The sequence below is a fragment of the Emericellopsis atlantica genome, assembly GCF_019669845.1.
Source record: "Emericellopsis atlantica unplaced genomic scaffold F5Z01scaffold_19, whole genome shotgun sequence".
NCBI lineage: Eukaryota > Fungi > Ascomycota > Sordariomycetes > Hypocreales > Bionectriaceae > Emericellopsis > Emericellopsis atlantica.
The window spans coordinates 284,591-312,458 of record NW_025764721.1 but is presented as its reverse complement, the minus strand read 5'-3'; the positions used below and the strand labels follow the sequence as shown (position 1 = coordinate 312,458).

The following is a 27,868-nucleotide window of genomic DNA, read 5'->3' as shown; positions in this document are numbered from 1 at the left end:
GCACGACCTCTTCCATCCTCACTCCTCTACTCTCTCGCATATCTAGCTCCGGCTTCCTCTCGTCTGTCACTACCCTTCCCTTCCACATTGGCGGCTGCAAAGTGTGCAATGGGGACTTCCATCTACTCGCTCCTCCACGCGTCATTGAAATCCTAATTGCCGTCTCGTTGCCGATCATCACGAGAGTGCCCCGGTCACATGCACATGCGAATTAGAATTCCACGCACTCGATAATAACACTATGCCAGCGACCCTGGAGTCTTCACGACGCCCAACCAGCAATAACAATTCCACGTGGATCACCTCGAATTCGGGCAACATCTACTACCGTCCCCGCGTCGACAGCAGCAAGAAGAAGGGCAGCAACAGGAACCAGGGAAACGCCAACAACGCCGCCAGGTTCCCACGACCCCTCATCGAGCCTCGACGCTCACGTCCTCACGCCATTCACATTGTCACATACCCCCCCGGCTACGTCCCTCACGAATTGAGGTCTAGGCCCCAGTCTCCTTCGTCGACGCGCGCTCGCAAGATCAAGGTTCGAACCGCCAGGGCCCATCGACGAATTAGCGACTTGGCCGCCCTTTCTCACCCAGTGGCGTCCGACCCTGCGCCTCACCACGCTGACAGATTACCCATTCGTCCCGCGCTGAGTAAATTTCTGGGGTCCTTATACAACCACTCGACGGCGCAACAAATTCGCGAGCCTTCAGAACCTACTCGACGTCGCGGCTCGACGACCACGGACAACTCCCAATTGAGTTCCAACAGCGCCAGCGTCTCTTCTGTCGCGGCAAGGATCTCGTCCTCCTCCTCCTCATCAACCCCAGACTCTGACCTCACCTGCCAAGGACTCGAGTCCCCACGCCGCCAATCAGCGGACGTCGACTTGCATTCAACCTCCCAAGGCCACGCGCCCAGCAGGAACACCACCACTGCCACGCAGGACCGCTCATCGATTGCGACGACGGACGCTCTGCCCGCAGCCTGCGCGATAAACCCCACGACCGACACACTGTCTCGTGCTGCTACAGACTTTCCCACCCCTACACCGCGGGTTCGACCGCAAGTCCGGGCCAATACCAACACATCAGATCGCCGTAGATTCAGTATGATGTCCAGTCGAACAGCGAACAAGTCGGCCATTAGCTCCCTCGTCAGCGAGGTGCCAAAGCCCGTGGCGTCAGGGAGTGGCGTGGCTTGCTCGATATTGCTCGCTGAGCCCAACATCTTCCTCAATGGCTTCGACCACGATGGCCAGTCACGAGGCACAGGCCAAGCAGGCACTGCGCTCTTAAGAGGCAAGCTGCAGCTCAACGTGTCCAAGAACGTCAAGATCAAGGCGGTCCAGCTGAAGCTGGTAGGGCGCGCGCGGACGGAATGGCCAGAGGGCATCCCGCCGACAAAGCAAGAGACCTTTGAGGAGACGAGCCTGCGGACTCAGGTTCTCACCTTTTTCAACGTCACAAACGACGTCTGGGAAACGGAGTATGGCAACTCTTGCACCTACAATTTCAAGGACCAATCTAGCGCTCCGTATCTTGTCGCACATAACCGGTCACATTCCGGGCAGCACAAAAACCTGTCGGCAAGAGATTTAAAACGCCTCTCACTGCAGAATGCGCAGTCACGCAGCTTTGGCAAGGGTGACAGTGGGCCAGGTACACCATCCGCCGCGGCCAAGGGCTTCAAAGTCTTTTATCCTGGCGTGTATGCATACTCTTTTGAGCTGCCCATTGATCATCACCAGCTGGAAACAATCAAACTGCAGTACGGCTCTGTCAAATGGGAGCTACAGGCTACGGTGGATCGCGCAGGGGCCTTCAAACCCAATTTGCACGGCACCAAGGAGGTCTGCGTTGTTCGAGTGCCCGACCAGATGTCGCTAGAGATGACTGAGCCCATTTCCATAAGTCGGCAATGGGAAGATCAGCTCCACTACGACATTATCATTTCGGGAAAGAGTTTTCCCATTGGAGGTAAAATCCCGATTGCCTTCAAGTTGACGCCTCTCGCCAAAGTACAAGTCCACAAACTCAAAGTCTTTGTGACAGAGTCATGTGAATACTGGACCCAGGACCGACGAGTCACTCGGAAAGATCCCGGACGCAAGATTTTGCTACTCGAGAAATCCGCCGGCAAGCCACTGGACGACACCTGGGCGTCATCAGAGTTGCGAACTGTCCGCGGAGGCGAGTTGAGCCAGCAGCAGCGTCGTCAGGCCCGGGATCAAGCTGCCCAGCGGCGAGCTCAGGAGGCTCACCGACGGCACGAGCAACCGCAGCCGCTTCCTGATCCAGCGGAGAACCTACTTGGTGATCTTGATCTTGGCTTGGAGTCCATGTGGGGTGCTACTGAGATCGAGGCCAATGTCCAGATCCCTACCTGCGAGATGATGGCCAAGAACAAGGACCAGAGGCTGCACCCAGACGTCAGTTGGAAAAACGTCCATGTCTACCATTGGATCAAGGTGAGCAGGATGTTACGTCTTATGTTGATGCATATGCTAACGTACTATTTCAGATTGTCATGCGCATTAGTCGGTTGGACCCTGAGGATCCGACGGGCACAAAGCGCCGTCACTTTGAAATTAGCATCGACTCGCCCTTCACAGTACTCAACTGCCGGGCCACACAGGCCAACACGGTCCTGCCCGCATATGGCAACATAGCTGAGGGGCAGACAGTGCGCTCCTGTGGATGTCCGGATTCTCGCTTTGTCTCCTCCGATCCTTCGCCCAACTCTTCAACAGGCACACTGAACCGCATGTCCAACGAGAACATGCCTGCTTTGCCCCAGGCTGCGCATCTCCACGACTCGAGCCCGATGAACCCGGCCAGTGAAGCGTCGTCGAACGAGCCTCGACCTATTCACCTATTGCGCGCTCCCAGTTTCAACCCGCCGGCGTTCGACGATGACTTCGCGCCACCCCCAGCGCTGGAGATCGTCACGCAGAATATGGGCACGGCAACTGGCCACCCTACTGCCACCCCGCCGCCACAGTACGATGTCGTCGTTGGCACGCCGAGCGTGGATGGGCTGGCAGACTACTTCAACCGTCTTGCGGATTATGGGTTCGACCCCGAAGATGACTCCGACTCTGGCTCTGACGATGGTCCCGCTCGTATCCTCGAGCGGACCGGACGCGTGAACGTTGCTCACCCACGGACACCGGGCGGCCGGATGCCAAGCCGCAGCATGGAAATCCAACGCCCGACAATCTCACTCAACATGGACAATGTTGTCACTAGTCAGCAGAGACAAGCAGCGCCTGCTGTCTAGATTCATCATGCATATCACGAATTTCCTTTGTTTATTGTCATTTCTGCAGTTATATATTCCGGTCTTATATGGACCACCCGGCGCATCGGGCTTTGGTGCATGGATGTTCGAAAACGGGCGCCCTGGGGGTGTTTACAGTCGTCTGGCCGGTGGACGCTTTGTCTCTTTTTTGGATATAGGGGCTACGGTATACCTACGTGGGATCTGATGTCGATATGAGAATTCGTATATAGAATGCATCGCCCCCCTTCCCGAGGTGGCTTGTTGGCACCCGGCTGCGACTGACTGGCTCCCAAAGTCAAATTCCTGCATGTGTCTCGTGCGCAATGCTTCCCGTGCACCTTTCGTGCCGCAGTTTTGACTTTGGAGCATCAAGACGCGCGGTCATGTACGTAAACCTTATTCGCACGGCGGAGACCACATGGCCTGACGCCAAGCAGCCACCACGGAGGGCGCGGACACGGAGCCGGACGCCTCCTCACGCCCCGGAGGCTTGGTCCCATGACATTGGGACCTGGGCCGAGGGGGTGGTGATCCAGGCCCAGACCAAGCCTAGGCACTCGGTTAGGCCTAGCTTGCGAACGACGCGTAGTGCGGATGCTGCGGCGCTAGGACTTCCATGTAAGCAAGTGCTCGGAGGGTGTGAAGTAGTCAACAACAGTGACTGCGTTGTGGAATTTCACCTGCGGGTAGTATTATTCAGGTAGCGAGGATAGACAGGGAGAACGAGCAAAAGCCGCTCAAAGATATACATGCATTCAATCAATATACCAACCCAAATGCTCGTCCGATGCTGAGAAGACTGCCTAACATTACACCCGGAAATCATCATGCTCCTACCTCGACGGCCCTCCCTCCACCTGACGGTTCTCCCCCGCCTCCTGTCTCACCGGGCTTCCCCCTTAAGGGTTTCGAAGGGTCATACCCAACCTGCTTCACGATTCCTAGCCCTTTTGTCCTGCCTTCGCGGAAGAGTAGCCGGTCACCAGGCACGAGGTACTCTGGTCTTTGCACGAATCGGAAAGCCACGGTGGCCCGGTCGCCGGTGCGGATGAGTTCGCGATCAATGTCGATGATGGCACACGTCTGTTGGACGGGTCCCACGTGAAGCATGGCCTGATAACGAGTCTTGATGGTCGTGGCGTGGGACAAGATCAAGACTGCCACCGTATGAGCATAGTGATACCAAAGAAATGGGAGATGAGACGGAGACTGACCTTCTGCTATAAATTCGCGGTGCACTTTGGGGGCAGGCTGGCCCTCTGTCTTGGGCAGAACGACCATGCCCTTCCTGACCTCCTTGCGTTTGACGCGCTTCAGCGCAAAGGAGGCGGACTGACCCGCGGACACGGCAGGAACACGTATCCTCTTGCGCTCGATGGAGCGAATGGCGGTAGTCAGGAAGGTGCCGAGCGAGTCCGGGCCGATGAGGATGTTATCGCCTTCATGCGCGACACCAGATCGCACGATCCCTGACACCACCGTTCCCGTGAAAGGCACCGAGAAGACGTCGTTGACTTGGAACTCAAAGGGGGCGTCTGAGTTGTATCGACCGTGATGCGGCAGGATATTGAGAAAGGTGCGGACCAGATCCAGGTTCTCGCCTGTCACGTTGGAGACGAGGAACACGGGGCAGATCCTCTGGCTGACAAACTGCGTGGCTGTGTTGATGCACTCCTCCCTGTTCTTTATGAATGTGGGGATCTTCCGTGCGCCTGGGGACTTCATAATCTTGTTGATCTGGCTGATTGTCTCCTCGAGAATGTTGGGCGGACAGATATCGATCTTGGTCACAACGACCATGACCGGTACGTTTAGAGCCAGGGCGATACCGAGATGTTCCTTGCTCATACCTACAAGACCGTTGTTCGCTGCCACCATGAGAAGACAGTAGTTTGGGCTGCTTGACAACAGGCCAAATACTGTCGTCCGAAGGTACTTTTCGTGACCGGCCAAGTCGGTAAAGGTGATGACTTTGGCGCTTCGCTTGCCGATTTCTTCCCATGAAAGCTTGCCTTTGCAGCGGATATGTCAGCAGCTAGGACAGAAATGCAAATCGCATTACACTCACGACCAGGGATATCACTCGTAATGATATTGCCTTTGCTGTCAAAGCCCATAATCTCCATACCCACGGAGCTCGTTCTCCCTGATTCGATCTCATGCTTGTGTCGGAAGAGGTTCACCCGCGCCTTTCCGCGACCATCGTCAAGGTCGCCCTTTACAAGGACACCCAGCATGGAGCTTTTGCCGGCATCGACTGGGAAAGGTTAGTCTCGACTCCTACAGAGATATTTGTCCAAGGCGCAGTCTTACCGTTGCCGACAACGGCTATCCGCGTCTCAATTACATCCTCAATGACCCCTGGCTGTTGACGAACAAGAACCTTTCCGCTGCAACCCTTGGTCTTGCCGGGATTCTCGGCCACGCTCGGTGCCTCAACGTCCCCGCCAACGTGTTTCGTCATCAGCAATTGACAATTCGCCCGTATTCGATGCGCTGTTTCGTCCAGTCTGTTGTACGCCACGTTCCACTCTGCGGTCGTTAAATCCATAGACTCTCCACTATCCTCGAACCCAAGCTCGAATACAGCCTCGCCGAAGCCTTCTTCTAATCTTTCGACAACGACCTTTTCGAGCTTCTGTATTGATGCGTCATCGGTCGCGAGGAGGAGCTGTTTTAAGGGAATCCGCGGCGCGGAATCCTCCAGGTCGAGGGTCTCGAAAAGCTCGTCGAGTTCTTCGTGATGTTCGGGGTCTTCGGCGTCATGCGCGGTACCGGCTGAAGCCTTCGTGGGACCCTTGGTAGGGTAGCGGATGCTCTGCTGCTCTTCGACATATTCCGCGAATGCGCTCAAAGCCTGAACTCTTAGAAACTGCTCAAGTTCATGTACGCACCGTACTCACAGTCTCTCCTTTCCGCTTGCTATCTTTGGGCTGGTATTTCTCCTTATTTGACATGGTGGCGGCTTTGGGTTGACGTATACGGTGGTATTCGGGTGATCATTGGGTTGCGCTACACGAGACGATGGGATCTACAGAGTGCCCTCTAATTCATGCAGACAGCGTATTGAAATACTGGCATGAGCTGTAATTGACTGACTCAATTGGGCTTTCCGCAGAAATCAGGTGAGGCTGACCACGATGGGGAGGAGTCATAGAATGAGTCTGTTCGGCGGCGAATCGTGGTGGGGTGAAGTCAACGAGCGTCATGGGGGAGGAGCCGGGAAGCTTATCGATAGGCGGACGCCAAGACGGAAGGTGCAGATGGTTGAGTGCACGAGCCAGTTAGCGAGATCGGTTAGACGCATATTGCTCGCAGCTGTTCCACGGTGTGGTCCATCAAACGTGGTTCCAATTCTGAAGTCACCGTCCTGACACCCGTAGATGTGATTTCGGATACCTCCCCGATCGATTGCCGTGCGAGTGGGACACTGGTGATTCGAACGACTTGGGCATATTCTATTCGCATTCGTTGGAAACTTCATGAAGTATGTGTCGTAGCTAGCTCACTATGCCACACCATAATGGGCGCGATGCCCCTCATCAGGAAGACTCTCGGTCTCAACCCAAGACATGAGCCCCATTAGGCAGTTCCCGGTCTGGCAAGGTACCCCAATGCTGGATGCGTCGCAAGGGCCCCCAGACTACACGCTTGGGGATGATCGTTTGGCAGATAATTCCTATAGCTCTCGTCCACTGTGGTTTGAGCGATGTTTTCCTGCCTGAATTGCCTCAACTTCAGAGCTGTCGTGCACCCTTTCAGAATGGCACGCCCGGCGAGATCATGACCACACTGTCGCCTGGTCCTAGTCAGTCATCGTGTATACGCAGTGAACAACGTAGCGTACCTCTCACAAAAAGCATCTCTGATTTCCGGCTCACGGTCTACAATGAGATTAGCGGCGATACATGGGGCCGGAGGCAGGATGGCGCTCACCTTGATCTCGTCATCATCCTCGTCATCGTCCACTGCGTAGATGGTCTCTTCCACCTCGCCAAGCACCAAGTTGCAATGGCTGTCATACGCCTGTCGCGGGTCAGAACTGAAGAGTCGCTCACAGCGTGTCTCTCACTCACATGTAGTTTTCCCTTGAGCTCCCTGTCACCCCTCAACTTGACGAACACAACCTCGTTCAGCAAAAGTCGCACCAAGTCGAGAGGCTCTGAGACATGGTTGTCATCACCACCGACGTCTGCCATGGTTCCGAAGTGAGTTTGGTTGAGTCTGAAGGAGTGAATGTTACTTTCGGTCGATCTGGCACGTGAAACGCTGAGCGCTGATGATTGACGTGATGCGAAAATGCCCGCGACTCCAGCAGGCGGGAAAACCTCGGACCACGAAGAGCTGTTTCACAAGCACATATGCATCTATCGAGCTGTCTCATCTTATGCGCTTAAGCAGTTCATTACCCCATATCCTGCTCCCCACTCCAGGCGACCCGCCCGTGCATACGACCCTTTGGGGGGTTACTGTGCCTGTGCCACCCGCAACCACACGCAACCATTCTCACCGAGCTGTCATTCCCTCCTCAGCCATTCTGCTTTGCCCTCGTCGCCGATGACTCTGCCGACACAATGCTGCGCCGACGAGCTTTGCGGTTGAGCTCCTCGCTCTGCCCTCGCGAACTGTCCACATTGCAAGCCCGCCGGGACCCGCACTGGCGATGGAGCAGAAATGGGGCAGGGGAGCGACGGCGCCATTTGGCCTCGATTGCGGACCCTCCTTCGACCTCGACCCTACACGCGAGTCAATTCTCTCCTTCCCCGGATCCTCTTCTCGAGACATTGCTCACGGCGATTCGAAAACGCGATGTCGCCGTCATCAGCTTCGCGTTCCTTCAATGGACAAGGGCGCTTGGGGACCAGGATGACCAAGCGCACGATGCTGCGCTGCACAGCTTGATGAGCATGCCGCGGTCGACATTGTCGGATATCTTGCGGAACATGGACCCAATTGCTCATCCTGAGCATGACTTGATGCGGGGCGTCAGTATATCCCAGGGTCTGGCACGAAACTCTGATGCGGCGAGATTTGTCGATGATTTCGGGGTCCGGGTCCACAGTCGCCAAGTCATGGAAGGCATGGCCACCATCTTGGAACAGTGTCGCGTGCACAGCATCACTCTCCGACCAGAGGACTTTGTCGTTTTCATGCGCTGTGTGGGAGCTGGCGGCGAGCTGCGCATGGCCCATGCCACATTTGGCGCGATGTTTGAGGCAGGGCTGGCGCCACAGCGAACTACAAAGACCTGGACGGAATTCGTAAAGACGCGCTTCATGATGGAACCGGCGTATTACTCTTTTGACCGGTCCCGCGTGCTCATGGAGCCACGGCAACTGATCCGCCATTCACATGTACGCGCAGAGGAGAAGAGCACAGTCAGGGTCATTGACCGCATCCGCATGTCCATGAATGCTCTGCAGATCTCCCCTTGGAACAGACGGCGGGACCAGCCGGACGAGGACAACAGACGCTATCTCCGTCGCCCTGGCGCTACCTTGGAATCTGGAGGTGGCATGGAGACCGACGACCACCGATCATTCTGGGCCCATTACAATCGTTCAAGGGCGTATCCAAACGACATGGACGAAGAGCTGATTTGTGCCTGCCTGATTGGATTCGCCAAGTCAAGCGACATGCAAGCCGTCCTGGAGACGGTTCTCCGTAAAGAATACGGCGTGAGAGTCGATCAAAGTACCCACGAGATCTCTGGTGGCAAGGAATTGCAACGGGACGACCCCAGATGGCCAACAGGTCGTCTTCTCAACGCTTTGGTTGAATCTTTCGGCACAATGTCCGAGATACCGCTGGGCATGCAGCTCATCGACTTCTTCTCGCGGCGGTACAGCATACCCATCACCGCTGAGGTGTGGTCCAATTTGCTGAACTGGACACACACTACTGCAAACGCTGCGAACCAGAAAGGCCGCGTTATGATGTTTGGCAAAGACACCCAGAGAGTCGAAGCCAAAGATGTCGGGGCTGTATTCGACATTATGACCTCGGAGCCATACAACGTCCAACCCTCCTTTGAGGATCTCGATCTGCGCATCCGCAGCTACATCAACAGCCAAGAGGTCACTCGGGCCCTGCAAATGGTCAGACAGGAAGCCATGGACTACTACCGCAAGGTATCGGAAGATCTCGAGACTGCCATGCTTGATGAGATTATGCTGCGTGACGCCGTTGTCAACCCGGCCCTCGAGAACGGCACCACTATATCCAAGGCTACTCAGCTCAGGAGGCAATGCGAAGCAGACAAAGATTACGTCCATAACCGCATAGGCTTTCTCTTGGACAGGATTATCAAACAGGCCAGCAATCGTCGTGAGCACCGGCACGGAGCCATGATGACGGTGGAGATCCCCAATATCCTTTATGAGTTTGCGGCCTTTTTCCCGCGCAACCTCAAGTATCGGACAAGGAGCGGACACGTCGTGATCCATGATATCGGCGGAGAAAGACTTTACAAACCTGCGCTGAGGCATACCTTGATGACCAAGCAAGCGGCCGCGCATGTCCACCCCAAGTCCACCGATGAGCTTGGTCAAACTCGGCAGATCAGAGACGAGACGACGGGGGTATTACACGAGAATCCTGATTTCATATGGCCCATGAACCCGAGGATGGCAGTGCTGCACTCAGAACGAGCGCCCAGCCAGAGGAGCATGTCCGAGACTGGCAAGCCACCGCCTTATCGACCTGAGCATGGATTGTCCCGAGAAGGGCGACAGTGGTGGAACAGCATCGCCTCGCAGCTGATACTATAAATCACACATGGTACGAATAGAGCGGGTACAGGAACGCAAAGAAATTCGTCATTGGGTATCTAGACCATCCATCCATCCTACAAGCTAGGCCTCTGTACATATATATATCCATACAGCACATACCCGTCATCATCAATCATAATCATGAAAAATGGCCACATGAGGAATACAAACAAGTCCCCAGGTCCAGCTGGATCAAACATTGGAAGCGGCCTCTGCCAGTACACTCAGCAGGCTCACTGCCGCACCACCAATCCCAACAGCACCGAGAGCCTCGCCCCATGCCTTCTTCTTGGAGTGGCGGTCTCGGTACTCATCCCTGTCGTCGCGATGGTCCCGGTGTCGATGGTCATCTCTGCTTCTTGGCTCGTCCCTCCTGCTCCGCTGCGACCTGCGGCCAGAGTACTCGCGATCCCTGTCGTCGTAATACCTCTTCGAGGGCTTGTCGCCGTGGTACCGATCGTCCGAGTATCTTCTCCTTCTCTCACGATCGCGATCTCGGTCTCGGCTATCCTTCAATGACCGTGGCGATTTGGATTCGACCTCGTACGGGTCGGGGCCGAATCGCACGTGGTGTTCATTCTTGTTCTTCAGAATCGACTTGGGCTGCACAGTCGCAGAGGGGGACCCCTTCTCCTTCTCCGGGGGGTTGACGATGTAGGGGTAGGACCTGGTGCCCCTGACTGACGTCTTGTCATCGTCAATGTCCGTGGAGTCGCTCGAGTCCCAGAGATCAGTTTCCTCGTCTTCCTCATCCCTGCTGCTCTTCGAGTCCTGCCTGTCACGGTACTTCTTGGGTGACGAGGGTTGGCGCAGCTGGCGCGCGCGACGAACATCGGCACTCTGCCTGGCAAAGTCCTCAATCTGCTCCCGAGTGAGCCGCCCGAGAACGGCAACGTAGGTCGGACGAGCCTCATATCGCACGCCGGCCCGTTCGAGCACCTCAGGACTGACGCGACCACGATTGATCCGTGTCCACTGGGCATCCATGGGTATTTCATTGCCATACGGGTCCGGAGCCAAGCGGAACGTGGGCGCGGAGCGCGGGCTGGTGCCATAGTTTGGCGGCGGGTGCGGCGATGAACCAAGGACGGCGGATGAGGGCGACCCCTGCAGCTCGGCGACGCCCTGTCGAGGTGCACCAAGAGTACCAGCATAAGGGGCAGGGAGATAGCGATGGGTGCTGTTGGCGGGCGAGGCGCCGTAGGGGCTTGCTGCCTGCGATTGTGCGGATAGATGCATGCCAGCCAAGCCGGAGTTGAGACCGTCCATGGCGACGAGATCCTTGGTGGAGATGAGAGCGGTACTGTCGGCGGAGTCCGCGTGATGCGAGTCGTCCGATGACGTGGAGGTACGCGGCTGCGAGCACTGCAGTTCAGCAATAGGCTCCTTGGGTGGTAGCGGCGGTGGTGGCTCGTCGGCTGGCATCCGCCGGGCGAGCTTCATGCCGGTGGGAAACTTCTCGTTCTCGACGGCAGGATACTTCTCGTTGGGGGGAACAGCTTCAGCCTCGTATTTAAGTAGGCCACGGACAGTAGGGCGAGGCCCGCCAATCTGTGAACTCATAGCGTCCAGCTCCCGAATGTAGGCACGCAGAACGACCTGCCGGCGTCAGCAGAGGTTCAACGATGAGTGAAGTGATGCGTACCTTGTTCTTCTTGAGTACTTCGGACGAGAAGCCTTCCTTTTCCAGTTCTGACTTGAATTCGCGCCATAATTGGTCCTCGTCATTACCAAAGCTACTTCTTCGTCGAGAAAAGACTCGCTCAGCAACGGTGTCGACCTTGTCCTTGATGGTCTCCAGGCCAGACGGGTCGCATTTCACGGGGGCGATGGCTGTCCGACTCTGCAGTTGCACTCCGTCAAGGAAATCATCGACTCGGTCCCTTAGGCGACGAACGCGTCCAGCCAGCTGGTCACCTCGGCGACCATCATCCAACGCACCCTCCAGCTGGCGAAGTGCAGCGCCGCAGTCGTCGATCAGCGCATTGATCTGGTGATCCCATGTGCCTGAGCCGAGGAGAGAGTCAGGGTCTGATGCTTCGACGCGAAGGTGGCGCAAAGCGGTATGCAGCTGGCGAACAGCGTCGGAGACGGATGGCGAATCGCGCGCGCGCACAAACAGGGTCCGCGCAAAGGCGTCGACTGCATCGATGTGCTGCTCGACTGAGAGTCCGCCACTCATCACGGGTGGTTGTGTGGTATATCAAGTATTGTACAGCGCTCTTCGTCAGTCACCTATCAAAGTCGGGCTCGAAGATGCGGTTGTGTGATGTAGTTGGTAAGTTTGAGAGTGTGTATGGGTCAGCAGGATATGATGATGAGAGGACCAGGTATGAAGGAGTCAGCGCCTGCCTTGGCTAGTGTCGGCAGTACGGCAGGGTACGTGGCCGGCTATGAAGATTTTGTCAAATACGGCCAATATACGAGGGCGCCGAGCAACTAGAAGTAGAGGAGTGGAAATCTGGATCTGGGCGCCCAGCAGTTGACACGAACGGTTCCTCTATAATCGATCTCAGGGAGGAGGAGGGCGTGACGTCTGGGAATGCTGAGAAAAGCCCTGTCATTAGCTACGATACGGATACATGAGCCCCAGACACACGTCGCAAAAGTTTGGGTGGCCCAGTCATTGACCTTGGCTGGCAGTGCGTCGAGGTGATAGGGCGATGATGTTGGAGAAGTTCTGCCTGTTCGCCAGACTGACGAAGAGGGCTGCGCAAGGGTCTCGTGAAGGGTCAGTGTGACATCATCATTGGTTGTCAATCCCGCGTGGAAGGTGCGGCCCTTGTTCGAAGTGCGATTCTATCCCGGACGAGCCCACCTTTTTGTAAGATAGCTGCTTCTCATTGGCTCTGATACTCATTCATCGAACTAGCTGGGGCCTGGAACCTTACCCACTGGATACCCTACTGTAAGTAATCATTGCGCCACCCGCTCCAGCGTCCCTTCGCACCACCATCTTTTCAGTTCCTTGAGGATCGCAATCGTCGTCACTTGTCAATCTACATGGTGCCCTACACCCGGGGATCAAGGCACCCACGACAAGGTCAGCCCTACGCACCGACGTCACACAAGGAACCCCTTGCTTAGCCGCTGTGGTGAAGCTCCCGTCGCAACTCGCAACGAGAAAGAAGACGGCCTGAGCAAACTGATGAGCAGCTCCCAGTTGCTGGTTTGGTTCGCGGTCTCATGTCGCGCCCCACTACAGTAAGCTAAAGCCGCTACCCGCAGCAGCTCATCGGACCCTGCCGCGGGGCTGAGGTCTCGATCATGAAGGTCCGAAGGAACCATCACTTCGATCAACAATAGCGCGATGCAACACACTCGCAGCAATGCCCAGTTGAAGTTTACGCGGCACGAGTCTGGAATCTCGACACAGATATACGTTCACCTGAGGAAACTCCAGACACACTCCTGTCGAAGCCATGGCTGAATTGTTGTCGTAGCATTGGCCCGATATGCAGGAGCCTCTCAGGGAGCCTTGGAGTTTGGAAGGGTGGTGTGGTGTTGTGCTGTCTTGCGCCAGAGCATCGTCGAGGAATGATCAGACCATGCAAAGCCTAAAGGTCGCCATGTGCGAACCATTCAAACTAGGCAGCATGTGTTGCACGGCATAGCCGGGCGTACCCTTGGCTTATGCTCACGAGACGCCTGGTGGTCCAATCACCACCACCAACGTGCCGGCATCGGCGTCCGCTTCGAGTGCCATGTTACTTGAACCGCGATCTTCGAAGATACGTCCGGGGCCATGTTTCTTGGCCGGGGGATGTTTCCTCTATTCTCAGCTTCTTAAGTACGTACCTGTCCCTGGTTCGTCTGGGGCGTTACCCATTGAATGGGTGGGCTTGGAATACCCAATGGACGGGGAGTCCACAACACACACGTCGAATCGCAGAAACATCCAAGCTTTTCGAGACGATCCCTTCGGACGCAAGTATATATGGTTCGTATGGTCGTTTTGAGATCTACACTGCCATGGACGGTCAGCATGCTACTGTGAAGCTTCCAAGCTGGCTGTCGACCAAGCCACAAAAGCAGCAAACTCATGATGCACAACGGCCTTGCATGGTTGTTTAGCTTACCGGAAAATGCAGTTGCACTTGACGCTTGAAGAATATAGATCATGGTGCCTTCACCGAAGAGGCTGCTGGCTCACCGGCTTCTCGCAAGGCCGCAGTGTATCAGGAGCCGGTCTCGCAGCCGTGTAACAAGCAGCGTACGCCCGCCATAACAGCAACCGGTCAGAGCACAGCGCACATGCCAAGTGGCATAAGCTTGGGCACGAGTGCACATTCGAGGAACACAGAGCGGGGTTGTCGCTAACGATAAGCAAGATCAAATAGAATCATCGTGGAACTCACCGCTACACACATTGCATGCCATGAAAGTAGACTATACCGTCAGAGCTATTGTTGAAACCTGAGAAACGCATTGGAACCACAATTCCAGGGGTTTAAAATGCCTGCAAAGCAAAATAATCACGATGGGCCACAGACGCTGCTCACCCTCTGCTCAACAATAGCCCTGGGAGCCCTCATCGCCAAAAATCTCCCTCCCGAGAAGAAGTCCTCCTCCCGCCGTCGCTCAAGGTTTGACTACAACTCTTCTTCTCATCGCTACCAACGTTCACGTCCTTCAAGGACGGCAAGCCCTGCTCGACCAAGAGTACCCCCCTTGCAGGACAGGCCGTATCGCGAACAAAGGAGCTACATACACTATCCGCCTCAGCATCCTGGAGACAAGGGAGAGACACTGTATATTATAGATCAGAGACCCCTTGGGTCGGGATGGACGGGGCCCGAAGTCACATGGGAGGAGGAGGATGAAGAGGAAGAGGAGCGTCGCCGGCAGCAGAGGCAAAGAGGCGTGCCAAAGACGAGTGGCAACGGTCCAAACCGAGACGACAAGGGGACGCCAATTCAAGGCCAGACCAGAAACGGCGCGTATCAAGTGCGTAGATATTACCGCTGGAACGGGGAAGAAGCTGGACCGGATGAGCCTCGTACCACAGTGGAAGAGGGATGGCCAAAGTGGGATTGATCATACGTGCGTTCCGCATCGCTATGCAGGAGAAATATCAAAATACATCGCTTTCATTACTATGCTTGGTTTATTCCTCATCTACATCCATCGACGTTGGGCTCGACGGTGTCGCGGCCTCTGCCTCAGCGTGTGAAACCTCCTCTGTGGCCGCCCGAGTCCACGAGTCCGAGCCGGTCTTGAGGACCAACAAGGTATTGAGAGAGCCTTGAAAGTACTTCTCACGACGGGTGGACTTTCGATCGCCGCCCTCGAGTGCCGAGTAGGCGGCCCTCGTGTTGCGCATGCGCTTGGACTGGCCACCCTCTGAAAGCAGACTGCTCAACTTCTTGCGCTCCTGCATCAGTGCATCGTCGTACGCAACGATGTTGCGGACCCATGGTGCAATGTCGAGCACAATGAGGTGCGTTGTTCTGTCAAAGACAGATGGGTCGAGATGCGAAATGGCTGTATGGGCGTCCGACGCAGCGATGGGATCGAAGGCATAGGCCAGGTCGAGACGTGTGAGGTCGTTGCAAACTGTCGAAAAGAATCTCTTAAGCGCCAGGGTGGCGCCCGTCTCATCTAGCGGGCGCAATGCCTCTGCTTCATTTGGTGCTCTGCTGGCAATGTGGCGATAGAGCACCTGGCGAGCTAGGGACTTCTGCGTGGTTGCGAAGCCGTCGTTCAAGAGTGTGTAATCCGTCACTGTGTCGGCCTCGATGAGCTGACGGCCGATGATGAAATCCTCCTTGACCTTGTCGGGCATCGCCGGCAAGCCAGGGTCGATGCTCCCGTCGAGGGCAGCGCTACCAAAGGCCGTGGAGGAAACGTCCACCGCGCTCAACGCATCGATAAAGTTGCCAAAGGCGTCCAGGTCTTTTGAAGGCAGATCAAAGACGCTGGGGTCTGAGCCATTGGCCTCATGCCAGTCCCCGGCTGCGAAGTGCCACGAGTCCCAGCACTGCTGCAGAGTTTCTTCCTCTTTCAACAAGGCACGACCAGGAGTGGCCAGGACATCCCGAGCCAACCACCCCATAGCGTCCATGTATGTATTCTCGCTGATCACGCGCACCTTATCACCATGCTCGTCAACATCGATCCCCTTTGGCCAACGCTGGTAGAACCAGTCGAAGCCTCCACGACGGTCGCCAATGCCAATCTGGCACCAATAATTGAGCTCTGTGATCGTAGCTCGCAAGTCGTATTTTCGCGACATGTACAGATGCTCGACAGCTTGTCTCTTGAGGGCATGGCCCTCGTTCGCAGCTATCAGCAGCAACACATCGACAGCAAGCTCCGTAGGTGGCATACTGAACCTCAAGATACCGTGCAAAGCCAGGCTCTGCAGTGGTATGACACTCTCGTCATTGCAAGTCATCACAAAAGGCCGCTTCGACTGCACCATGAGGCTCATCAGGGTTTGCCAGAACTGCTTGTCCTCCTCATAGAGAATATCCGCTTCCTCCACCAAGATGAGGGACTGTTTCTGCGATTTTGAACCGGGTTTTGGCCCTTGTTCGTTCTCTTTCACCGCTTTCCTGGGCTTGGCAGTCTTCACGTCTGGCTTGGCTTTGAAGAAGGCCGTCATCGTGCCCTGCTTCCCTGACTTGAGGTCCTTGGCCACCTGATCCTCTACATCCTCATCCTCTGCTCCGGTGTCTTGTTGGTGATGGACTAGGTGGTTCTTAGTCATGTCGCCCACCCTTTCCAGAATGTCCTTGCCACTGCGACGGGTACTTGAGTTGATCTCGAAAATCTCGTACCCAAGTTCTTTGGCAACAGCATAGACACTTGCCGTTTTGCCACACCCATGCGGGCCACTGATCACCATTGCGTTGTTCAAACGGCCTTGGTCCTTTTTGACTCGTCGCATGACGGTTTTGGGACGGCCAGAACCTGATGTCGTCCAGTCTGGTTCGCCGTCCGACACCTCATCGAGGTCGTCCTCCTCATCATCGCTATCAACGATGAAGCCGTCCAGCTTATTCTTCCGGCGCTTTTTGAGAGGTCTTTCTCCCTTTGGCTGGACTTTCCCACCGTCATTGCTTCCCGTCTCGACAGCTTGAACTCGAAGACCTTCTAGCCATTCTTTCAGGTAGAAGGCCTCCTTGCCGGCCTGGAGCACTTCGGCCGCACTGCTTGGCGCGTACTTCTGTGTCCACGAACTGCCTTCGCATGTGGATCGATCATAGGCACAAAGGCTCACGGCCAGCTCTGCATAAAGACGCGTGACAATCGGGTGGGACTTCACATGTGGTCCGTCACCAAGCTCGTCAAGGTCCATATCAGCTGAAGCAGTTGTGGAAGTGAGCCAGCGGAGCTCAGGCAGAATCCGCTTTTGAAGTTGTCGACCACTCTCAAAATGTTGCACAGGCAACCGCAGCTCACGGGGTGGAGTGCTGGAATGGTTGTCAACGAAGGAAGCTGTCCGTTTCGCATCCTCCAGGTTCAACCTCCGCAGAGTATCACAAAGAACCGACTCGTCTGTGGAGATTGCGACTGCCTGGCCTTTGAACTTGCGTTCAGGTAAGGAGATATTGTGATGCCACCCTTGGGCCGATAAGTCCTGGTCCCCTCTCACATGTGTCGTATCTCGGGCCGGCCATGCAGGATGCTTGGCCCCTGGCACCTTTGTTGCAGCTGGCCTTGCGGAACCAAATGCCGGTGGTCGACTGTGATCCGAAGGGAACGGGAGTCGTTGTTTTCGTGGGGATACTGGCGTGGCCATGGATATGGTCTGTCGCTTAGGGGGTTCTGGCTTGGGTGCTTCGACAGGCTGTCTAGCTACTGGCGGCTTTATAGCCTCCTTATTTTTCCCGGAAAAGAAAGGGTGTGTGTTCTTCGCGGTTGACTTCTTAGCTCCAGAGTCGATGCTGGGTTCAGACATGTTTGCCATGTTCGTGTCTGCCGCCTTGTTGGGTTTTCTTCGCCGTGTTCGCTTCGATGATGATTCCGGAGACTGCTGCGTCGTACTCAGTATGGCGCTGATCTTCTCTCCGAGCTCGGCTCTATCTTCTGCGTTTTTCCCGTATCTGACAGTAACGATTCGTGAAGGTGGGCTAGTGCACTTGGGTTTTGGCGGTGACCCTAGAGTACCAGTCAAAGGGTTGAATTTCAGAACCTTCTTCCCGACGGTCTCATTCATCGCAGCTTGTGTGGCCTTCTCTGAAGTCGGAGGAGCGGTTTCCTGTGGCTGTTGCTCGGTCTGTCCCAATCGCTCCGCTGGCAGAGGCGCTGATTCGGGTGTTTGTTGAGGCTGCACCAGGTGCTTGGTGATGGGGTCACTGCGCCTGGGTCTGCCTCTCTTTCTCTTTGGCATCTTCGCGGTTGATTCATCTCGGACCTCGTCTGCGTCTTCGGTCTTGCGCTTCTTGCTGACATCTTCGTCTTCGAGCCCTGGCTGCCCAGTCGTTTCAGCTGCTGCGTAGCCAGGTGGAGGAGTCGACGGTGGCTCGAGGTTCCGAGAGAAGAAAGGGTGAACTTTCTTCTCAGCGGATTCGCCTTGAACCATGGTTGCAACCTGAGCCATGCCCAACGGGCTCGCCAGCCGAGCTCGCTGTCGTGGAGCGGCTGTGGTTTAATCAACCATTCGTGGAAAGGCGGTTGGCGTGGAAGTTTGGCGACTCGTTTCGTTCTGTTCGTTCACTACTAGTAGAAAGCTGATTGATGTGTCGGAGAATTCGGTGCGTGTGCGTTGTGAAGGACGATTGTACTGAAAAAGATCACTGCAAGCAACTCTGGAGGAGCGACACGCCAACCGCGTAAAGCCCACTTTAGACGCGTCGGGCCAGAGAGCAACGCGCCTTCCCTAGTTCGAAGGCGCCCTACGTCAGGGGTCTGAAGAGGCGTTCCTCACGTGAGTCGCAATCACGCCTTGCACGCGATTCAACTGTCTTTGTAGGCGCGATATATTGCGTCTGAAATAAATTGTTTTCGGAGTGTTGAATTTTAATATCTTTGTCAAAAGCATTGGATATTGATGTTGTGAACAGGGTCACATGCTAGGCTGGCGGATGTAAATTGATGTGTCCCCTTGGGACTACCCTATACATCTACTTCATGGTCGCAATCGTGACCTTCGGATGCGTGATACTTGTTAAAAATGGCGAGGATCTATATAGCCTGTACACTCATCTGATTTTGTCACGTCAGTCAATACTGACGGGTGTGTTGGCAAAATGTTGGCTAAGGGTTTGATAGCATGAACAATTTATTAGAGCTTGGTCGAACATCCACTACCCGCCATTCCTTACCATCAACTACAACCTCTTCCCATGTCCCTTGCTTCCAGTCATGATAGACCCCAAAAATACGCAAGCACTTCTCAGAGTCTTCAAGCAAAGAGAATAAGTATTGACTGGACTCTTATTGACCAAGACCCACTTTGAGTCCAATTTCCCTCCATGGGCAATCGCCAACGCCCTGTCTCCCACCACCCAAAGGGGTGCACGATCAGCAATGCAACATCCTGCTCGCCCATCTGTCGCTTCCACCCCGCGCACGTGCTCGAATCAACTCATACATAACGTTGATATTCATCCCGTTGCAGCAAACCGGCAGAAGATCCCTAGCAAATGCACGACCAAACCTAAGTACCTGGCGAAATCCGGGTAATAAAACCCCACGCGGCACGCGGGGACCCAAGGTTGTGTTCAAGCTTGAACGGCATCGAGGGCCAAGCTTCGCGTAGCTGGCTCCAGAAGCTGCTTGCAAACGACTGAAGCTCGACTGGCCAATGCATTCGATGGCTTGCCAGCACGTTCACCTAGCACCTGCCGATCACCTGCATCTCCTACATCTAGACAGGCAAAATGATGGACTCGAAGCCTGTATCTACCAGGAGCAGGTCGCGATCAGCGATGGCTGTCGATGATGTGTTCTACGTCAATACGACCTTGGATCAAACAGCAACGTGCTGCGAAGATGTCCTTCTACTGGATGCGGATATCGGTGCTTGTGGAATAGAGACCTGTGCTACCAGCGCATCTCAAACATATGAATACCATGGCGGCCTACGCTACTTGGTACGTAAAGATCTGACTGACAGACATCACAAAAATGCAGTACAAGATCATCTATGCCGTGGCGGCCCTTCTCGGGTCCACAGCTGCGAGTTTCTCAGGCAATCTGAACTATGCCTCCCCCTCAAGGCGACACGCGCGCCTGGGCATCGACACCAACATTGTTGAGCGCAGGTCGTGGAAACGCGACAACGTGGCCTACGAGCCGTCAGAGCTCAACTTTACCCACGGCGTGGCGTCTGGTGACCCGTGGCCGGAGAGCGTGATCCTCTGGACCAGAGTGGCACCCAGCAACAAGTCAGAAGACAGCACTGCACCCGTGGAGGGCACGGCGCCACTCTGGAGCCATGAGACTGAACAGTTTGTTGAGGCCGATCCTAACCCAATCTGCGTCGAGTGGAAGGTCTATCTGGGCAAGAAGAACGAGACCCAGCAGATTGTGTCGCAGGGAGTCACTCACACTACATCTGATATTGACTTTACAGTCAAGGCAGGTCAAGTGGTGTCATCGTCGGGGAAAAGTTATTGACACATGAGCAGGTGGAGGCCCAGGGCCTTGAGCCCCTGACGGAGTATAACTACCAGTTCAACGTCTGCAACTCGGACGTGAAGAGTCCAGTTGGCCGGACGAAGACTGCACCCACCGCCGATGATGATGTCTCATCCCTCAGTTTTGCTGTCTTCTCTTGCAGCAACTTTCGTAAGCTTGGTGTCTGCGACTTGGTGACCGCCAGTAACTGACGAAAATAGCCAATGGCTACTTCAATGCCTACGGAAACGCAGCCCGCAAGGATGAGCATGACTGGGTGCTGCACCTGGGTGACTACATCTACGAGTATGCTGCTGAGGATGACGCGACCGAACGTGTATCAATCCCTTCCAACGATATCTTCACCTTGTACGACTATCGTGCGCGGCACGGCCAGGTATGTCCGGTCTCCGAATTCAGTCCCACGGCGTGTCACTCTAATGAATGCCCAGTATCGCACTGACCCAGACCTGCAGTTGCTGGCGCGGGACTATGCTTGGATCACTACCTGGGATGATCACGGTAAGCCAGATCGACCCGAGGGTTGCGTGAGGGCGTTGCTAAACAAGTGCAGAGGTCGCAAACAACGTGTATCGCGATGGAACAAGCGGGTTGAACAACACCGAAGACTCATTCTTGAATGATGGTCCGGAGATCAGTGTCGACACACGCAAGGTCAACGCTGTCCGCGCGTACTTTGAATGGATGCCCATACGGTCAGTATACCTTGCCCACATTTGCTTATTATGGAGCTGACAGAACAAAGTCAAACGGACCTGGATGATGGCCTTCGGATTTGGCGCTCGTTCCAGATGGGCAAGCTCCTTGACCTCATCATTCTCGACACCCGCGTTTATGATCGCTCAATCACATCTCTGGGTACGACACCGTTCATAGACTCACAATTGCTCGCCAGTGAACTGACAAGGCAGGGTGGAATGACGACTACATCGACCTCATCCGGGATGACCCCAGCCGCACTTTGATGGGGGCTCGCCAGGAGAATTGGTTCTACAACTCGTTGTCGACATCGGCTGAGCGAGGGGCCACTTGGCGGCTCGTCGGAAACCAGATCATCATTTCTCGGATTCTCAAAGACGACGAGGGCTCCCTCAGCGGGGACAATTGGAATGTAAGTAGCCACGCATCATCCTTTGAGTGCTCATTGTTGACAGCAGGACACATAGGGGTACATTGCCAACCGCAACAGAACTCTCAAGCACTTGTACGACAACAATATCGGCAACAACATCTTCCTCGCAGGCGACAGCCACCAGAATTGGGTCTCTGACCTCGTCTGGCTCGAGGAGAAGGAGTATGACATGGAGACCGGCCAAGGTGCTGTGGGTGTCGAATTCGCCGGGACAGCCGTCACCTCCAGCGGTCAATCGGGCCCCATTGAGCCCAAAGCTGGGGACTACGCCCGTGCGATGATTGAGCGAAACGACGAGTTGATGTGGCAGGAGGGCTACTACCGCGGCTACTTCCACCTCAAGGTGGCCCCGGAGAAGCTCACGGCGCAATTCTACGGTGAGTTCGGCGGACCTGTCTACATGAACGTGAGAGACTGACGATTCCAGGCTCGCCTTCTGTTGCTACGCGCAACCCGTGGGACATTCCCCTCGCCAACTTTACCGTTGTGGCGAACGAGAACCACCTCGAGCGCCCCGTCGCAGGGGGGGAGGCAGAGTCGGGCGCGCTGAGGTTTGGCAATGTCAAGCATACCAACTTGACCCTGAACACGGAGACCGATGAGTGGGAGGTCATTGGTTTCGACCAGATGTTCATCAAGTGACCGATTAGGTGGGTGGACTACAAGGGAAACATTGGTATCATTCAAACGATGAAAGAGCCCAACTTATGTCAATTTGCAGTTCAAAGATTGACTCTACCACATGCCGGAGGCATCCCATAATAGGGTATAATTACTTCTCAACCCGGGTGACAGTGGCGGTTTGTGCTTCTTTTTCAGGGTCATCAATGTCCTCCGCCAACGCGCGCTCCTTATCAGAGCCACCGTGTTGGAACTGGCGAGCCACGGCGTCGGGATCTCCCTTGCGTCCCGTATCGAAGAGGACTGAGACTTCCTCAATGGACATGCCCCTGCATAATCTGTAAGCAAAGCCCTGAAGAGGATCTCTTTGTGATTCGATACGTACCGAGTCTCGGGGAAGAAGAACAGGATGAGCACGAGGTACATTGCAATGACGCCAATGTAGACGATGTAGCTAGCATATGTCAGCGTTGAATCTCTCCAGGTAGACAGTGACAACTCACTATTTCCAAGCAATGGCCTGGAGTGCCACGGGGTTGACCCATTGGTTGAAGGCCAGGGCCACGCTCTGAACACTCAGCTCGATACTGAGACCCTTGAGACGCAAGTTATATGGCAGAATCTCAGCGCCATAAGCAAACGGCAGCGGTGACCAGCTGATGCAATAAAAGATCTTGAAGATGTACATCATGGGAATCACCGCGATACCCAGGCTGTGCGAGGGATTCGTGGCAAAGGCACCGCTGAGGCCCGTGATAGCAACGTACGCGCAACACATGCCCGCGGTGCCCGTGATCCACAGAGTGCGACGCCCGACGCGCTCGGCGCTCATGGCACCAGCGTACGCCCAGAATAGGGACCAGACGGCCAAGCCGCCGTTGATGCCGGCAATCGTGCCCGCGTCGGTGATGCCGACGAGCTTTAGGGCGGGACTGAGGTAGTAGGCAATGATCCCGTTGCCGACCCAGTTCGAGCCAGTGCCCATGGTGACGAGCACGAGCAGACGTCGCCTGTTGCCGGGTGTCTTGAGGAAATCAGTGTATTTGGCATTGTTGTTTTCCTTCTCGAACTGGAGGGCGCGGCAGATCTCGTCGTATTCGTACCTGACGAGCTCGTCGTCCTGGTCGCCGTTGGCATGCTCATCGGCTAGCACCTTGAGGGCCTGCTCGGAGCGATCGTGGTCGATGAGCCATCGAGGGCTCTCGGGGACGAAGAGGAGGTGGACTAGCACGACAAGTGGTGCGAACGCCTGGAACAGACAGGGCGCGCGCCACCGCCACTCTGTAGGCGCCCAGGAGAGGGTACCGTAGCAGAACCAGGCGGCGGCGATCTGGCCGACGTAGTAGTTGCTGTAGTAGGCGGTGGCTACGTAGGGACGGAGACGGGGGTGGGCGAGTTCCTGGAGCAGCGCGATGCCCGTGATCTTTCCAAAGGGGCCGGCGGCACCGATGATGACACGGCCACCGATAAAGGTGCCCAGGTCCTTGGCGAAGGCGTTTAGGAACGCACCGAGGATGAGGAGGGTCGAGCCAATGGCCAGGCACCACTTGCGACCCCATCGACCGTTGATCCAAGACGCAGCGAAGGGTGTGATGATGGCAGGCAAAAACAGACTGGCCGAGATGAGGCCAAGGATGTTCCCCGAGGGATGGTTGAAGTACTCCTGCCACTGGGGGATGGCTTGCAGACCGTTCATCAGGGACGCATCGAAACCAAGGTAAAAGACGGCAAAGTAGAAGCCGACACAATGCCAGACGTTCTTTCGTAGGCCGGCATCCTTGTACCACGTCTCGTGCGTGTTGTTCTTGAGGCTTGCAAAGTGCATCTGCTTGGCCGCCGTGGGCTTGAGGGCATCCGTGATTCGACCCATGATGCCGGGCCGTCCTGTACAAAGTGATAGATGGGGACAGGTCACATTCCAACAAGAAGCGTTTGACTTGGGCCCCGAAGTCTTATATGTTTACTACACATCTGGAATCGTGCTGCCCACACGTGGTGGGCCTGCCACAGTGCATGCGGAGAGACGACTGGGGAAGCTGGAGAATCCGGGGCAAGAATAATCGGGATTTCCAAGCAAAGCAGCTTTCGTTGTCTCTCGAGTCTCGGGGTGCTGGCCGCCGAGGGGGGTGTTTCGGGCTCCAGGCCGATTCAAGCGTTTTGGCGACCTTGATGTGTCCTGGGACCCTGGCGCTTGATCTACTAGTCTGAATCCTGCCAGATGCGTAGCTTGCTTGGCTGATAGCGCCGTATCCATCATGCGATGGCTTGGCTCTCTGAAATCCCATCATTTGGACCAGGATGGCGGACGCCATTTCATGTTTGATGTTTGCTGCATGTGGTGATTGTGGTCTGCCGTTGGGGACTCACGACGACGCCTGACCGATTGACTCAATACAAAGCATAAAGACCTGACCTAGAGGCAATAATCGATACGAACAGGCCGGACACTCAAAGGATTCCCATTCTGGACATTTATGCTCTTACGCAACCACGAGGAAAACGCAGAGCCGTCGGACTTCTCGCCGCAGGATTCCAGGATTCCAGGATTCCCCTCACGCATCGGCTATCTCGTCTCGGCTCTCGGCGCAGATTGGAGTTGAGGTCTGGAAGCATACGGTAAATGCCAGCTGACCCCTTTTGTGTACATGTATGTGGCATCTCTTTGAGCCTCAATCGTCAGGTCAAGTCATACCGTCCCCTTTTGCCCTGCTGCCCAGTTCAAGATGGCACAGAAGCCCATCGTCCTGCGCGTAGGCGAGGACATTAAATACAACCACGATTACTTCAACAATGAGTTCACCAAGCGCTTCAACGTCGTCGCCAATGAGGAGCCGGATCGAGCCTCGTTCATCAAGGCTCTCAAGGATAAAAAGTATGGCGACTTTGCTGCCATTTACAGGCCGCATTTCCAGACAGGCGGCGAGATGGGCCAGTGGGACGATGAGCTGATCCCCCTGCTTCCGGCGTCCTGTCGCATCTTCGCCTCGGCCGGTGCGGGCTTCAACTGGGCGGACACAGAGGCCCTCGCCAAGCGCGGCATCTGGTACGCCAACGGCGCGGGCGCCTCCGACGAGGCCGTCTCAGACACGGCCCTGTTCATGGTCCTCTCCGTCTTTCGTAACTGGTGGCGCTCGCAAAAGGCCGCGCGCACGTGCGACCCGGACCAGTTCCACGCCATGCACAAGCTGGTGGGCAGCATCTCGTACAATCCCCGGGGCCACATCCTGGGTATCGTGGGCTTGGGCAACATTAGCAAGAAACTGGCGCAGAAGGCGCGCGATGCCCTCGGCATGGAGATTCACTACTACGACGTTGTGCGTGCTGATGAGGCGACGGAGAAGAGTCTGGGCGTCACGTACCACGACACGCTCTTCAGTTTGCTCGGGGTGGCGGACTGCGTCAGCTTGCACACGCCTCTGAACGCGCACACACAAGATCTCATGAACAAGGAGGCCTTTGCCGCCATGAAGGACGGCGCGCGGATCATCAACACGGCGCGGGGCCAGGTCGTCAATGAGGATGCGCTGATTGAGGCGCTGCAGAGTGGCAAGATCTCCGGTGCTGGTCTGGACGTGCACTACCACGAGCCGCAGGTGTCCAAGGTGCTGGCCGAGATGGACAATGTGGTGCTGACGTGCCATAATGGAGGCGCGGCCATCACGACACGGATCAACTTTGAGCTGAACGCCATGAAGAACATTATGGAGGTTGTTGGCGATAATGGTGGCTACAAGGGCGAGCCCCTCACGCCGGTCAACAAGAAGTGATTTCAGCCAGCAGCAGCGTGATGTATTTAGTATTTGCTGAAAGAAAACTGTAAATCTGCTCTCATGAATCTTCCGAAATTCACTCGGTCGTGATCAGAAATCGTTCCATGTGTGTATACAAGTCCAGACCTCCCCCCCAACTTCTTCGCAAAACAGTTTGTCGTCGTATTCTTTTGCGCGACAGTCGGACTTTCCCCCTTCTTGGGCGACGTTTCTGATCTCTTGCTCACCTCCAGCACCCTCGTCGGCTCATCACACTCGGCTACACGCACAATAACCCTGCTCGTCCCCTCGTGGCCCCTGGCGAAGGACTCGCCACACCAAGCAAGTCGTCCTCAGGTTCTGATCATAGATCTTGGGCACACGATTATTAGAAGCGCCAGGGGGGCCTTGGAGACTGCTCCCCGGTGGCTGGCTTGCTGTCCTTGCGCTCGGTCCTCTCGGTAACGGGGGGGTTAGCTTTGCAGCGGCAAGCCTTGGATTCCATGTCTCGGAAGCGAGCATCGATTTCCCGGTCAGCATCTGCCGAAGCTTTCTTCGCTTCGGCTGCCTCTCGATCCATCCTCTTGATTTTCTCGTCCATCGCCTTATTATCACTCAGGACCTTTTGGAGGTCCTGGTGCATGTCATTCAAGAGTTTAGACTGCCTAAACGATTGTACTCATGTTAGTTGTGATCTTAAATGGCGACAAGTGACAGGGGCTCTTACTCTGTTTCCATTTTTCTGAAAAGTCCTAATACGGAATTCAGACTTTCGCGCATTTCTTCGATGTTGGTTCCAATCTTGTTGAGAGCTTCATTGAACCTATTCATCAGGCGGTCAGTCCGCAGTCTCCATGACTCCAGGTTGCCGTTGCATCGCGTGATGGCAGTCTGGACTTGTGCTTCGCTGCGAAACGTTAGGAAAGCTGATCATCCAACATGAACGAGAAAGGGCTCAGATATCCCGCTCAGGGGTATCTTCCGTGTCCGTGTTGTCGAGTGCATTCAACGCCTTCTTCCTGAAGAACTGGTACTCGACCCTCAGGTCCCTCACCGCGGTCGTAACGAGTCTCCAATCCTGCTGTGCCGCTGTGAGGAAGGGCGCCCCCTCACTGGCCACGAAGAAGTACTCGTAGAGAGTTCGTACAATGCCCCTGACCTGCTGCTGTTGGGACTCTCTTGGCGGGAGTGCTGCCTTCTTTGCGGCTTCTCGGTTCTTATGGTAGGAACCGTAGAAGTAAATGAGCGCGGTGATCACACACTCGATGGCAGTGCAAACAAAAGTCAACCATCGAGCAGCTAGCTGCTCGGCCACAAGCTTGCGTTCCTCTAGGACGCTTTGGAGAGCATGCTCGCAATCCATAGCGACAAAAGTGACTAAGAATTGGGCTGGTAGTGTGAGTTGCGTATGTAGGTAGATGTCAAGTAATTGGGTAGAAAGAAAAGCTGGCTGGCAGAGAAGCGAAGTACAGGAGAAGAAAATCCTTTCACCTTTCCCTCCTCTAGACAAGCACGGTCACTGGCCTAAGGCATCCGACTATTTCATCTGATCTTAAACATACTCTTGCCCTAGTGTTACTTCGCTTTCACTTCGCTTTCACCTCGCTTCCGCCTCACAAAAGGCTTCGAGCAATCTAAACTGTCACGCCTACGTCGCACATTATGTACACTTCGACGTGTAAGTAGAGGACGGCTTCTCGATCCGCCTGCATGGTAAA

The 27,868-nt window shown here is 55.4% G+C and overlaps 11 protein-coding genes across 11 annotated transcripts; 5 read left to right on the top strand and 6 right to left on the bottom strand.

Moving 5' to 3' along the window:
• Positions 1 to 241: 241 nt before the first annotated feature.
• F5Z01DRAFT_638003 (arrestin domain-containing protein) lies at positions 242 to 3,282 on the top strand (the record flags this gene model as incomplete). The annotated part of the gene is made up of 2 exons (XM_046262328.1): positions 242 to 2,470; positions 2,524 to 3,282. 2 exons carry the CDS (start codon positions 242 to 244, stop codon positions 3,280 to 3,282), a joined length of 2,988 nt encoding a protein of 995 aa, XP_046116762.1.
• A 767-nt stretch (positions 3,283 to 4,049) lies between these two features.
• Positions 4,050 to 6,682, bottom strand: F5Z01DRAFT_187562 (GTP-binding protein 1). Its single transcript, XM_046257984.1, has 5 exons — positions 6,189 to 6,682; positions 5,599 to 6,142; positions 5,354 to 5,542; positions 4,500 to 5,297; positions 4,050 to 4,442 (listed from the first exon to the last, which is right to left on the bottom strand). The coding sequence occupies exons 1-5, from the start codon at positions 6,240 to 6,242 to the stop codon at positions 4,111 to 4,113; spliced, it is 1,917 nt and encodes a 638-aa protein (XP_046116761.1). The 5' UTR covers positions 6,243 to 6,682; the 3' UTR covers positions 4,050 to 4,110.
• Positions 6,683 to 7,043: 361 nt separating this feature from the next.
• F5Z01DRAFT_675639 (uncharacterized protein) lies at positions 7,044 to 7,484 on the bottom strand (the record flags this gene model as incomplete). The annotated part of the gene is made up of 4 exons (XM_046265169.1): positions 7,044 to 7,084; positions 7,133 to 7,169; positions 7,222 to 7,311; positions 7,362 to 7,484. The coding sequence occupies 4 exons, from the start codon at positions 7,482 to 7,484 to the stop codon at positions 7,044 to 7,046; spliced, it is 291 nt and encodes a 96-aa protein (XP_046116760.1).
• Positions 7,485 to 7,611: 127 nt separating this feature from the next.
• On the top strand, positions 7,612 to 10,084 carry F5Z01DRAFT_659574 (mitochondrial ATPase expression-domain-containing protein). Its single transcript, XM_046263784.1, has one exon. It carries the CDS (start codon positions 7,860 to 7,862, stop codon positions 10,053 to 10,055), a length of 2,196 nt encoding a protein of 731 aa, XP_046116759.1. The 5' UTR covers positions 7,612 to 7,859; the 3' UTR covers positions 10,056 to 10,084.
• A 166-nt stretch (positions 10,085 to 10,250) lies between these two features.
• F5Z01DRAFT_637999 (uncharacterized protein) lies at positions 10,251 to 12,240 on the bottom strand (the record flags this gene model as incomplete). The annotated part of the gene is made up of 2 exons (XM_046262327.1): positions 10,251 to 11,657; positions 11,704 to 12,240. 2 exons carry the CDS (start codon positions 12,238 to 12,240, stop codon positions 10,251 to 10,253), a joined length of 1,944 nt encoding a protein of 647 aa, XP_046116758.1.
• Positions 12,241 to 14,513: 2,273 nt separating this feature from the next.
• On the top strand, positions 14,514 to 15,095 carry F5Z01DRAFT_637998 (uncharacterized protein; the record flags this gene model as incomplete). The annotated part of the gene is made up of 1 exon (XM_046262326.1): positions 14,514 to 15,095. The coding sequence occupies one exon, from the start codon at positions 14,514 to 14,516 to the stop codon at positions 15,093 to 15,095; it is 582 nt and encodes a 193-aa protein (XP_046116757.1).
• A 45-nt stretch (positions 15,096 to 15,140) lies between these two features.
• On the bottom strand, positions 15,141 to 18,895 carry F5Z01DRAFT_659568 (uncharacterized protein). Its single transcript, XM_046263783.1, has one exon. It carries the CDS (start codon positions 18,604 to 18,606, stop codon positions 15,166 to 15,168), a length of 3,441 nt encoding a protein of 1,146 aa, XP_046116756.1. The 5' UTR covers positions 18,607 to 18,895; the 3' UTR covers positions 15,141 to 15,165.
• A 1,240-nt stretch (positions 18,896 to 20,135) lies between these two features.
• Positions 20,136 to 22,824, top strand: F5Z01DRAFT_689496 (PhoD-like phosphatase-domain-containing protein; the record flags this gene model as incomplete). The annotated part of the gene is made up of 9 exons (XM_046266080.1): positions 20,136 to 20,597; positions 20,639 to 20,798; positions 20,849 to 21,024; positions 21,080 to 21,149; positions 21,202 to 21,343; positions 21,394 to 21,506; positions 21,560 to 21,759; positions 21,815 to 22,157; positions 22,208 to 22,824. The coding sequence occupies 9 exons, from the start codon at positions 20,136 to 20,138 to the stop codon at positions 22,420 to 22,422; spliced, it is 1,881 nt and encodes a 626-aa protein (XP_046116755.1). The 3' UTR covers positions 22,423 to 22,824.
• F5Z01DRAFT_726196 (general substrate transporter) lies at positions 22,553 to 24,226 on the bottom strand (the record flags this gene model as incomplete). The annotated part of the gene is made up of 3 exons (XM_046266653.1): positions 22,553 to 22,730; positions 22,787 to 22,855; positions 22,905 to 24,226. The coding sequence occupies 3 exons, from the start codon at positions 24,224 to 24,226 to the stop codon at positions 22,553 to 22,555; spliced, it is 1,569 nt and encodes a 522-aa protein (XP_046116754.1).
• A 425-nt stretch (positions 24,227 to 24,651) lies between these two features.
• Positions 24,652 to 26,187, top strand: F5Z01DRAFT_659562 (uncharacterized protein). Its single transcript, XM_046263782.1, has one exon. It carries the CDS (start codon positions 25,125 to 25,127, stop codon positions 26,166 to 26,168), a length of 1,044 nt encoding a protein of 347 aa, XP_046116753.1. The 5' UTR covers positions 24,652 to 25,124; the 3' UTR covers positions 26,169 to 26,187.
• Positions 26,188 to 27,105: 918 nt separating this feature from the next.
• Positions 27,106 to 27,513, bottom strand: F5Z01DRAFT_675632 (uncharacterized protein; the record flags this gene model as incomplete). Its single annotated transcript, XM_046265168.1, has 1 exon — positions 27,106 to 27,513. One exon carries the CDS (start codon positions 27,511 to 27,513, stop codon positions 27,106 to 27,108), a length of 408 nt encoding a protein of 135 aa, XP_046116752.1.
• Positions 27,514 to 27,868: the final 355 nt, after the last annotated feature.

Coding starts and splice junctions, on each gene's coding strand:
- F5Z01DRAFT_659574 (XM_046263784.1), top strand. CDS start 7,860: ATGCTGCGCCGACGAGCTTTGCGGTTGAGCTCCTCGCTCTGCCCTCGC.
- F5Z01DRAFT_187562 (XM_046257984.1), bottom strand. CDS start 6,242: ATGTCAAATAAGGAGAAATACCAGCCCAAAGATAGCAAGCGGAAAGGA. Junction 6,143..6,188: donor GCAAGCGGAAAGGAGAGACT/GTGAGTACGGTG, acceptor CTAAGAGTTCAG/GCTTTGAGCGCATTCGCGGA. Junction 4,443..4,499: donor CCGCGAATTTATAGCAGAAG/GTCAGTCTCCGT, acceptor ATACGGTGGCAG/TCTTGATCTTGTCCCACGCC.
- F5Z01DRAFT_659562 (XM_046263782.1), top strand. CDS start 25,125: ATGGCACAGAAGCCCATCGTCCTGCGCGTAGGCGAGGACATTAAATAC.
- F5Z01DRAFT_659568 (XM_046263783.1), bottom strand. CDS start 18,606: ATGGCTCAGGTTGCAACCATGGTTCAAGGCGAATCCGCTGAGAAGAAA.